A 12,881-nucleotide genomic window follows, 5' to 3' on the forward strand; every position below is an offset into this window, starting at 1 on the left:
TGATAATGAGTTCACATTGTAACAGGTGTAGTTTCCTATATGGAATATAAAGTGCCTAATTTCACCTTCTTTTGAAAGTAGTTTTGATTAATTCATAAGCAGACATTCTTTCTGGCCAGTGAAATTTGGCGGATTGTGATGGGGGAAACAGAATGAAGTGGGGAAGCCTAACAGAAAGAGAGTTTTTTTCTAATTAAAAATTTTAAAACAATTTATTTTTTTGAGACAAGACCTTGCTCTGTCACCTACGATATAATGTGGTAGCACAATGATAGCTCTCTGCATCCTCCAACTCCCGGGTTCAAGTGATCCTCCTGCCTCAGCCTCCGAGGTAGCTGGGACTATAGGCAAGTGTGGCCAAACTCAACCAATTTTTTTTTTCATTTTTTGGGGGCAGGATCTTGCTATGTGGGCCAAGCTGGTCTTGAACTCCTAGGTTCAAGCAATCCTCCCACCTCAGCCTCCCAAAGTGCTGGGATTACAGACATGAGCCACTGTGCCTGGCCAAGAAACTTATTATAAACTAACCAAAAATATTGCTTCCCCTTTATTATTTATACACACAGATAATTTGTAGTAATAAGTGCCACTAGATTTATTCAGTATTGATTTCTAGTAGTGTCACTTAATTGTAAGGACAGTCTTCCTGCACACTTTCCTCATCCTTCTCTTAAGAATTCTTTTTTTATAATTTTATGTTTCCTTTTCTTTTTTAGAGCACTTATGACTATGGCAGACAGTTGCTACAGGCCACAGTGGTGTTATGCCAGTCTTTGCGTTGCACTTCTCGGTCATCTGGGGATACGCTTCCTCGATTGAACAGAGTATGGAAACAATTTACAATAGCATCTGAAGAGAGAGTACATAGGTTGGAAATGGCTATTGCATTTCACTCAAATGCTGAAAAGGTTTGCTTTTTTTTTGAAATGTTATTCTCAGTGGTATTTATTATATGTGTTTAAAGTATGTTAATTTTAGTAATGTAACTATATGACTGATCTATTTTTCAATATTTATATTAGTTCCATTGTTAGTTTGCTTAGATATAATATATTGCCTTAGAGAGTTCAAATTAAATTCTTGATTCTTACCAGTGCTGGAGAGCTGTGATTAAAGAAATCTAGAACCACGTGGTAGTCTTCTCTTTACACTTGTCTCCTCACCAAGCCTGGTGTCCAGAATATGCCCTCTGTTCTTTAGAGTATCATGAGTTCATTCTCTTTCGTTATGCCTGGAAGGGAAACTTTTTGCTTTGGCAACTGCTATTAATTGTCACACATTTTCTAAAAGGCACCTTGTGATTTTATAAAGTAGGGACATTAAAAAAATAAGGACAAAAGTAAAATGCTTTTTTATATGGGTTCTTTAAAGATTCATTCTAGAATTTATTATTCAATGAATTAAGGTCATTAATTCCAGAAACAAAAGATAAAATATGCAGGGTTATTTGGACACATTTTCAATAGAACTTTTTTCTTACTCTTTGTAGTAAGAATTTATTGTACCCAAGCCTTACATATCCATTCTGAAAAGGAACTTTATTATGTAGTTAATTTTGTTTTGATCTCTTACAATAAAAGTTTATACGTAGGGAATGTTCAATACACTTTGAGATATTAGCAAACCTAACTCGATCCATAGAACAGATGTTGCAAGGAACCTCAGGAATTAAACAGTTTCTGAGTTATGAAGTACATCTGTTGGGATGTGTCCATAGTTAACTCATTCTCAGCTGGTCATTGAACTCCGTAGATCAGTGTTTGATGAACATGGGCCTAATGATAAATGGAAGTATACAAAATGGTGTAACTTGTTTACTGATTGTTTCAATGAGGATTTTTTATTATTAAGTATACTGTTAACATAGAAAACATACAGACCACAAGTATTCTGTGCAGTGAGATTTCACAAAGTGAACACACCTGTGTAATCAGTTTACTGTTCAAAAAAACAGAACATTACCAGCATCCAGAAGCTCCCCTCCGTTCCTGTAGTCACAGTACTGCTCCCCCCACCACCTCACTGTCAAAGAGTGACCATTGGCCCAATGTCTAGCACCACTGATAACTTTTGTTTTGTTTTTCAAGACGGAGTCTCACTCTGTCACCCAGGCTAGAGTGCAGTGGCACGATCTCGGCTCACTGCAAGCTCAGCCTCCCAGGTTCACGCCATTCTCCTGCCTCAGCCTCCCAAGTAGCTGGGACTACAGGCACCCACCACCACACCTAGCTAATTTTTTTAATTTTTTAGTAGAGACGGGATTTCACTGTGTTAGCCAGAATGGTCTCCATCTCCTGACCTTGTAATTCACCCGCCTCGGCCTCCCGAAGTGCGGGGATTACAGGCGTGAGCCACCGTGCCTGGCCCACTGATGATTTTTTAGGATACTGCTTTTAACTACCTTTTAATGAGGTCATATAAGAATGAATAGAGTTGAAAGATTTTTTTGAATAGAAAGTTGTTTCCATTTTTTTTCTGTTACCTAGCCTTTGTCTTGTTTGTAGTAAATTTGATTTAAATTTGATTTACTTAGGTTGTACAAACTTAAGTAAAACCCTTTGTTATCAGATATTACTTTCTTCTTGACTGTATTCTATTTTACACCATTAAGCATAAATATAAATAACCACAACTAGAAGCCAATTGTCTAGTATAATGATTAGAAAAATATCTGAATTAAATCTTGAGTTTTAAAATACAAAAATGTCTGTTTATGAGTAATGCTGAAGTAAACATGATTGAATTCCCTAAAGTGTAATGCAAAGAAAAGTTGTAAAAATGAGTACTTCTTTTTCTTCTCTGTCTCTCAAATTTTGCAGTTCTTTCTTGTGGTTTAATTTAAATAGTAATGGTTAGGGTGAAGTGAAGAACAGTATCTCATCAAGGACTATAGAGATTCCCATATTTGAATTATAACCTAATCATTTTACGGCAGTTAACTCAAGCCAGCAGATCACTTGTTAAATATTATCATCGAGCTAAGTTGTCACATCAGTTATATATTTGTACTCTGTTGTTTTTTATTCATATAATTTTTCATTTGTAATGTCTGTGTGCCTTTTGAGAACAGTCTATACCTCCTTCACCTTCCAGGCTGCTAAATAAACATAGAGTAAACTGTTCAATAAATGGCTACTTAATAAATGAAAGAATACTTCTTAAGGACAGGTTGAACTTATTTTCCAAATAGTAGTCTAGCATTTTCTTTCTTGGAAATCACCATATTGTTAGTAGGAATTATGTATTGCATTTTGTTGTTTGAATTTCTTGAAGAATGTTGCCAATAATAGATCAATCTTACATAGTGGTATACCTGAAGATGCTAAGAACAAGAAAATGCCTTATAATCTACCACATTTGTATGAGCTTGATTCCATTTCTGTGTCTCTCTTTTCTCTCTTTTTTTTTTTTTTTTTTTTTGGATCCTCTGAAACTGCAGACCTTTCTGTGTCTCTTAATTGATGTTGCTCTTTTATTTGCTGCAGATTTTGCAGGACTGTCCAGAAGAGCCTGAAGCTATTAATGATGAGGAGCAATTTGATGAAATTGAAGCAGTTGGGAAATCACTTTTGGATAGATTAACTGTTCCTGTAGTTTATCCTGATGGGTATGGGGCATGTTCTTATAATTTTATTTTTTATTGATGTGGTCTTAAAGTGAAATCATTAAAAGAGGAAATCTATTCTTTAAAAAGCCAAATAAATTAGGTTTGGTCCATATCTTTAACTCCTACGATAAATTAGTTTAAAATGAAAAGAAATCCACACCTCTTAGCCACAGTAATGGTACTTGCTGACATCAGATGTGTTGCTTCTTGACAGCTTGTTGTAGAATGATCATTGACTAGATTAAGACACTGGGTTCTAGCCTTGGCTATGATGGTAGGGAATAGTGTGGCTTGGGGCTTCATTCAGGAAAAGGAAGAGGGGACAAGGGACTAATGGTTAGGGAGTTCATAGTATATGCCAAGTACCAAGTGAAACATTTCACCTTCTTTTGACCAAAGAGGACCAAACCAGTATGATTATTCCTGATTTACAAATGAAGAAACTGAGGCCCAGAGAGATTAAGTAAGGCTCTCAGGATTTCACAGCTTCTAAGTGTTCGAGTAAGGATACAATCTCAGGTCTGTCTGTGTGACTCCAAACCTATTCTCTTTGTACCATGTTACATGGCATTCTAATTTCTTTATGTGTGAAGGGATGGGATCCTGATTTTCTTACACCTTTCCATTTCAAATAGTCAGTGATAAAAATATGAAATAATCTGATGCAAAATAAATGGACCAGGAAAAGAATCAGGAGGAACTTCATTCCCGGTGATTTAGATCTGATTCTTAGTGAAAATAATTTAGAGATAATCCAGAGGATATTTAATTCAAATGATAGAGTAAACAAACCATTAAATAAAAATACAAGTATCTTTAACATTGTGGTATAGTGTGATGGAGTGAGTCTGTGTACTCTGGAGCCAGAGGTCTCAGCTCTACCACCTACTCACTATAACACCTTGGGCAAGCCACTTAACCTTTGTGCCTCAATTACCTAATCTAAAAACAGCCATGTAACACTCCTACCTCCTCAGGTTACGGGGGCGTGGGAATTACCTGAGCAAAATAAATACAAAGTACTTAAAACAGATCTGACACATAATAAGCACTGCTACTACTGTGCCATGATCTTCTAGTGATTATTTGGGATTGATATTGAAAAGATGGCATTTTATTCCCTTGAAAGAATATTATTCATAGTCTATACTTATGTTATCTCAAGCCACACCTAAACTTGAACAATTGGAAGTAGGCTAAAGTCACCTGAAGTCACCTACATCTGCAATAAAAGAGAACAAATTTCAGCTAGTAACCTAGTAACAGAATTATAGGTGTGTTTCTGGTTGTTCCATTCCAGGATCCCTTACCCTCCCTGATTCCTACATTTCACAACCAGTTGTCACACAATCAGCCTCCTGTTCTACCCATGTCAGCCTAGGAACACCTCTCCCTTTTATGCTTGCTTCAGCTTCTTGTCTGTGTTTCACAGATAGTCCATGTGTCATTTCCTCATCCTTTTAAGATAAAAGAATGTTAGTACTGTATATTCAAAGTTCACATCTACCTTTAACATTTTGGAATTGCTATTTTATTCCACTTTATATTCATATTAAAACTTATTTATATCTCTTTTAGGTATTTTGCTAAATTAAATATTTCCCAAAGTTGTGTGTAATGTTTTCCATAATTATTAATATAATGGTAATCTGTTTATGCCATGTATAGTTTGACAGGTTGGACAGATTTGTCTTTTATACCTTCTCCTGGTAAAAGAGATTGATGGTCTCTCTGGATTCACTGCTCGAAGACCTAGGTTCAAATTCTAGTTTTTCCCTGTGTGACTTTGCTTACATCATTTAACTTTCTAGGCTCCACTTTTCTGATCTAAAAAATAAAGAAATTAGCGTGATAATTTCTAAGAAATCTTCCAGCTCTAAAAATATTCTGTGACTCTGAATACAGTATCTTTGAGAGTAGAATAAAATTAATGATTTTATCTGTTAATGTACCAATGTCATAACATTATAAAGAATATTTATTTTGCTTGCCAGCTGTATAGACAAGTGGTGTCCCCAGCCAGTAGTACTCAAGTACATGTATAAATTTTGTGTTTGTGTATGCTTCTGGACCCACATATTTCCAGTGTTTCATTGTTCGGTTTGTTGCTGTTATCTCATAAGTACACATGATATAACCTTTACACCACCAATATATTTTTCTCATCATGTCTTAATGTATTTTATGCCATTTTAAAAAATGTTTTTCCTGCTGAATTTCCTGCTCACAGATAAACGGTATGATCACAGATAAACTAATATTTACACATAGGCTATCTCATGTAGATTTTTTATGGTAAACTTTTGCTTCTATTTGTATTCACTGCAGTTAATGGATTTGTATTAATCTGAGGTTTTTCTGTGTGTTTGGATTTTTAGAACCGAACAATATTTCGGGAGTCCAAGTGACATGGCTTCTACTGCAGAACACATCAGAGACAGGATGAAACTAGTTAATCTCAAAAGGCAGCAGCTGAGACATCCTGAAATGGTGACCACAGAGAGCTAATAGCTACCAGCTACCTACAGATTTGCAGTTCATAATCCCGCATGTTGTCAACATACTACAGCATTAGCCACCACACTAAGATGCATTTCACAGCCAAAATAAGTCTCATTTCTTTTCATGACACATTTCTCTTTATATGTTAACACCTTGCTATTACCAAGGCATAATTACTTAACATGCTTCGAGGCTGTAGACTCCAAGTATCTTAAAAGAAGGAACTATAAACATTGCACTGAAAACTTGCTTTAAAGCTTTACCTGACCTGTCAGTTTGTAGATAAACAACTGATAATAAGCTTTGAATGGTGCTAATAAGAGTAGGAATTTTCTCTATTAAAAAAAAAAAAAAAAGGTTGCCCTTCCTCCACAGGTGATTTAGTAAATTTAGGCAGTAGTTAAACTCTTATTAGTAAATAGTGGTGTCCTCAAAATTTTACTTTGTAATTCTTCAGAATTGATTATTTTTATTGTGTCAATATGGAGAAAACCTTTCAGATCTTTGATATATCATAGTCATTAAAAGACCTTTTCCTATTTGTATTGATAACGTATTAAAAGTTGTTTGTGCTTAATAAAAGACTTCTTTAAACATCTTATTTAATTTAGTAGTTACATCCTATTTCTAAACATGAGTGCCTTATTTAAAAGGGCATTCTTAGGACTGTGAAGATGGTTTAATATTTGTTTTTTCATGGTGGTTGCATGTGTTTTAGACAGGAAATTCATATGTAAGCATGTATATATAATAAATAAGCATGTTTATCATGAAAAATTATTGTGAACAATTTAGATCTTTAAGAACTTATTAATAATGGAATACTATTTCTAATTTTTCTCTTCTTCAACTTGAAAAATATTCTCAAAATTATTAACTACCCTGAAGATACTTTGTCTTTAGGGGAGGAGGGCTGAGGAAGAAGGCATACACAATTACTTCAGTGTAATCCTTTATATCAGAGTAATCTTTCTGGAACTAAAATAGCAATTGTTAATAAAATTTAGTTTCTCATTATAGTCTAAAAGCAAAATAAATTCTTAAGTAGTCCAGTAACAGAACTGTATGACTCCTTTAGAAATAAAATTTATCATGAAATGCTAGTGCTTTTAAGTTTGTATTAAGTTTAAATGGTGAAATGCATATAATTTAAATTTTGCGTATTTTTATTTCAGAAAATTTTTTAAAAGATTAAAAATTATTTTTTAGGCTTGTAGTTGTTACAAAATTACAAACGAGTTGTATACTGGTTCCTTTTTGAGGTCTACAAACATGTTCATGTATCCTCCGATGCAAAAAAAAAAAAAAACAACCCTCCCTCTTAACCTAGATTTTCCAACCTTCTTCACTGACAGACTTCTTGGAGAAATCCACATCCAATGCCCCTACATCCTCATCACTCACTACTCGGCACCTTGTAGTCTGGTTTTACATAGTACTCTACTGAAACTTCTTTTGAAAGTCAACAGTGGCCTCCAGTTACCAAACTGAATGGTTTTTTCTCTGTCTGAATCCCTTACCCTTTTCTCTCTGCAACATTTACACCATTGAGCAACCTTTCCTAGACAGTGTCTCCTTCCTTGAAGATGCTATCCTCTGAAATAACTGTGAGTACAGTCGCATAACCCTAATTTAAGATGTGCCTGCTGAACATGTGCTCTCTCAGATCCTGTCCTCAGAATGCTTTTGGCTCTTCTCTAGGTATCTCATCCTTATGGTTTTAATTTTATACCAGTGTTCTGGATTACATATCTGGTCCAGAAATCTAGACCTGTACTTCTTTTTAATTGCCTACTTGACATTTCAACCTTGATTAAAGATTTACAATATTTATCACCTTTTCCTTCTGGAACAATTTAGGTTAATGGTGCAGCCTTTTTTCCTAGTCAAACATGCCAGGAAATTCAGGGCAAAGTTCAACTGCTCCCTCTTGTCTTATGTGGTCACTGCTTCTGAGAACATCCAGGAAGTTCTTTCTATACTTGATAATCTTCTCAGTCCTTTGGGGCTTTACTGCTATGAGTATGAACTTTTGTGATTATTTATTTCAGTCTTCATGATGGTGCTAGTCACATTCTACAGTTGTTTATGTCTGTACCCACTAAGCTCTTTTGAGGGAAGGAATCTTGTCTTCTCCCATTCCCAGTCTTGCTCATGCATAACAGATGCCCAGTCCTCCTAAATATGAATGGTGTATTATAGGCATTAGTAATAATCCCTGTTATATTGCAGTCTGAAGTATGTTTTAAATATACTTATTTTTTAAAGTTAGAACTGACTTACAAGTGAATCTATTCTTAGATTCTTAGATACTACTTTAGATATTTAGTTATACTCAATAACTGAATATCAGTACTCAATATCTGTTTCTTCTACTGAATTTCAGAGTAGTTAGAATGTTTTTCTTAAGACTTTGCTAGAAAGGAACTGGTTTGTTAGTAATTCCACCATCAACTCATAGAGTTATAATTGCCAAATGAGTTAATTTTTATATAACTTAAGCTATCCTACCTACAAAAAGTAAAATAAGGCCGGATTCATAAATGTTATTTGTAAATGGAGTGTTTCACATGAGTCAAGTCTGATTTTAACATATTGAATGTCGTTGCTCCTCATCTGTAAATTTGCTGCTGCTTTCATATGTGTATCTGTACATACACAGAGTTATGAATGAAAATCCAACAATGCCCTAAAGTGACTTTTTTCCATAGGGTCATAGCTCACTTAAAGTGAACATGTGAAAAAAGTGACTGCAATATGTTTGAAACCACAAGCTGTTTCTTTTGCTTTCTTTTTTTTTTTTTTTTTTTTTGGAGACGGAGTCTCGCTCTGTCACCCAGGCTGGAGTGCAGTGGTGCGATCTCCGCTCAGCCCCATGCAAGCCCCGCCTCCCAGGTTCACACCATTCTCCTGCCTCAGCCTCCCAAGTAGCTGGGACTACAGGTGTGCACCACCATGCCCGGCTAATTTTTTGTATTTTTAGTAGAGACGGGTTTCACTGTGTTAGCCAGGATGGTCTCGATTTCCTGACCTCGTGATCTGCCCGCCTCGGCCTCCCAAAGTGCTGGGATTCCAGGCGTGAGCCACCGTGCCCGGCCTCCACAAGCTGTTTCTATGTCATAAATTAACATCAGCTTGCAAATCTCCGTAAGAACCACTCATTTCTAATTGGTATATGTCACAACCTCCCACATTCCTTTAGCCCATCTCAGGGAATTATTGAAATGCTGGCAGGATTAGTTTTATTTTGTTTGGTTTTTTGGGTTTTTTTTTTTTGTTTGAGGATTTTTTTTTTCTTTCGTCTTATCATTTGTTTGCTCCTGTGTAAACTTAATATTTAATGGCATTTTGGCATCTGTTCTTCACACATGTCTATCCCAGCAGAGTTATGATGCAAAAATGATAACTTCATTTTAGGTCAGATTGGCTTTGTTCCCAGTCCTCATTGTTGGTGACTTTGTTCTGTTCTGGTGACTCATTGGTGATGTTGATGAAACTGCTCAGCCTGCCAGCTGGGATATTGATGGCAGGTGTAGGCTTCATTGCTAGGTAGAAGATTGAATACTTCTCACTTTATAGAAATTTACATTGGCTATTGCTCCCATGTGTTAGCTAGTCTTAACGTGTTTGTTATTTCATTATCTTATTAGCTGACATATGGAGTGGTATTATTATTAGTGTCATACTCCTTAGTATGAGCATGACAATTAAGTTACCTTACTGATAGTGATGAGTAAACCATACTCTCTGATCTAAACCCATTGTTACCAATTATGTGATTATGAAGTTAGCTGAATCTGTCTCACTATGTGGTCTACATTCGAAGAAATAGTCAGAATTCTCTACTATATTGTAAGTTACTTGTCAGTAGAGATTGGGCGTTTTTATGTACTCCTCCCCTTCTCACATCCTACCCAAAATACACAAGGCCATAGTAAAATACTGTTGCTACTAAAAACTAAACATACTATGGCTGCTAATGTCCTTTACATCTTCAGTACAGGCAGAAACAAGCACCATTAAGTATATTATCAGTAGTGAGATCTGTATGATTAGGATATCTTTTCTTAAGCCCCCAAAGGAAAAATTCTCTAGCATTAAAAACATGGCTGGAACATAACTAAGCAGTTAACCTAATTAGTAGACTTCTTGTTAACTTTCAATCCTAAAAATGAAAAGCTTCAGTTGGGAGTAGAAAATATACTATGCTGGTATATAGAGCAACAAATACCCTGATGAGATGAAGTAGAAACTTACCATTTGACATTATTTGACTTTCATTCATGCTACTGAAAAGTCTAGGTTTAGCTAAGAAGCATAAATAATGGCAATACTTGTAGAGGAAAGACCATACCAGCTAAAACAAGAACTGTAATGAATATAATGGAAAGTGTTTGGAGCTTGAATACTTGGCTTCAAAAATCTGGCTTTGCTATTTACTGTGACCTTGGTTAAAAAAAAAATCTGAGAATTTCTCTGGGACTGTAAAATAGAGAAGTCATACCAATTTCGAGGATAAAATATATAAAGAAGTGTTGAAACCAAAATATCCAGAAATAAACAGAATGGAAAGTATCATTGCTATAATTATCTTTTCAGAATAGAAAATAGAGTATTCTTTTTTCTTTCTGTTGTCTCACATGACAAGCATGGGATGGTGAGGAAATGGCACTTTGCTTATGTTCGCTGCCCCCCCGCCCCATTAGCTCCACCACCCCTTCACCCTCACCTCCAGTTCACTAGTGTGTCAGAATGTACGTTCAGAATTAACACACTGAAGATACAAAAGGTATAGTTGGTAAGCTCATCAGTAAATAATAAGGCTTTGAAATCTGACAAATTAGCTGTTTTTATAGGAAGATAATAGACCAGCAAGATGGAAGACAAGTGGTGAGTATCATGTTTTGAGGTTGACAGGGTGTGATGTAACCCCATTAATAGACACAAGTAAAAGCACGTCATACTAGGAGTTAGTATTAGTGAGCAAGCACCAACCAGTAGAAACAACAAGAGCATAAATCTGTTATTTATGAAGTATCCCAATAATGAGGTTAAAAAAAAAACCCAACAACAAAACATGACAAGACCACAATTAGTGCTGGTTATGCTTAAGAGCAGTCTCTTGGTAAACTCAGGCAGTGATGAACAGAAAATGGCCAACTGATACTATAATAGAGGCACAGAACTAAGGACACTCCATGAGCTGGCATAAATACAGGGGAGTCTAAGACTGAAAAACATTCGTGGGTATGACACTTAATATGACTCAACATTACTGCAGAATTTTAAAGCAAACATGAAAGCTTGAGAATAAACACTCGTTCCTGTACTTCAAGAAAAAGCAGAACCTGTACTAGAACATGAAGAACTTAAGAGATCAAAAGACAGCCAGAACTATGATGAAATATTTTGAAAGCAGTGGGCACATTTTTTAAAGATTTTTTTTTTAGAACTTTATGAGGCTATATATAATTCCTATATATAATTTTATAGGAATTCTTAACTGAAAATAGTTATCAACTGCTAGTTATCAGGAACAGTGTTATTAGGGATTTTAAGTTAGGCATGTAGAAAACTTTCTGACAAAAGGGCTATTGAACTCAAGCCAGTTTCCAGTGAATCTCCAGGAGGCACCTTAGAAGTCTTTACGAGCTGAATATCATGTCTAGAGGGTCCAAATGCATCTCTCTTGGGGGAAAAATGAGAGATGACTGGATGCCTTTCCACTCAGAACACAGTAGCTCACTCATTATTTATGACCAAGCCTCATGTCTTTTCTATTACAGTTACAGATTCTTTTTTAGTCTGGAAAAATAAAATTTCTGTGTTTGGTTTTTCTCTTAGGAATGTTTTCTCGTCTGAACTCTTATCTTTATGGCCAACAAATTTGCTCAGAACATATCAAAACATATCTATTAGATTTTGTAAAGGTGTGAGAGGATCGAAATACCACTTTGACAATTACAAACCAGAGTAGATTTGAGTACTGATTGCTCACATCACACTTAGAAATAGTCTCAGAAGCCTTTAAGAGAAACTTACTTATCAATGGACACTTAGAAGAATTTGATGATTATACTGTCCTAACATCAATAATGAAATTCTCAGCAGCATTATTTGGTAAACATTGCACCCTATATGTTTACCCAACATTTTGTTATGAAAATTATCAGGTACACTAAAAAGTTAAAATGTATAGTGTACTCACTATATGCTAATTAGCATTACCTGTGCTTGCTTTGTCATATCCATCAGTTCATATTATTTGATGCATTTTAAACTGCATATCATTAACTAGAGTTCATTGTTGGCTTTTTTTACATAAGATTAGCATACAATGAAGTGCATAGAACATACATGTTCACTGAGGTTTGGCAAATGCATATACTGCCATGGAAATAGGAAACAATATCACCACCCTAGAAAGTTTCCACATGGCCCTTTCCAGTCAATTCCTGTCCCTACTTGACCCTCAAAGGCAACCACTGTTCCTTTTCCTACCATAAGATTTTCTGTTGTAAAAGTTTATATAAATTTATATGTAGATTCACACAACATGTATACTTTTCTACAAGGCTTCATTTTTTTATTGCTGTTCTTTTTTATTGCTGAGTAGTATTCCACTGTATGACAACATTACAGTTTATTTAATTTCCTATTATTGATAGATACCTGGACTGTTTCCAGAATTGGCCATTATAAATAAAGCTGCTATGACCATTCTTATATAAGTCTTTGTGAACATAGGTTTTCATTTCTTTGCAGTCAATTC

The 12,881-nt window shown here is 35.3% G+C and overlaps 1 protein-coding gene across 4 annotated transcripts in view; it reads left to right on the plus strand.

The window, feature by feature from the left end:
* SESTD1 (SEC14 and spectrin domain containing 1) overlaps positions 1-11,137 on the plus strand; it is a 154,210-nt gene extending 143,073 nt beyond the window's left edge. For all 4 annotated transcript variants that reach the window (XM_050750546.1, XM_050750548.1, XM_050750547.1 and 1 more), the window contains 3 exons: positions 717-908; positions 3,486-3,607; positions 5,986-11,137. In XM_050750546.1, the coding sequence (XP_050606503.1) occupies positions 717-908; positions 3,486-3,607; positions 5,986-6,115 (444 nt within the window). In that variant the 3' untranslated portion in view covers positions 6,116-11,137. The remainder of the gene's footprint in view (positions 1-716; positions 909-3,485; positions 3,608-5,985) is intronic.
* Positions 11,138-12,881: the final 1,744 nt, after the last annotated feature.

This window comes from Macaca thibetana, chromosome 12 (assembly GCF_024542745.1).
Source record: "Macaca thibetana thibetana isolate TM-01 chromosome 12, ASM2454274v1, whole genome shotgun sequence".
Classification (NCBI taxonomy): Eukaryota; Metazoa; Chordata; class Mammalia; order Primates; family Cercopithecidae; genus Macaca; species Macaca thibetana.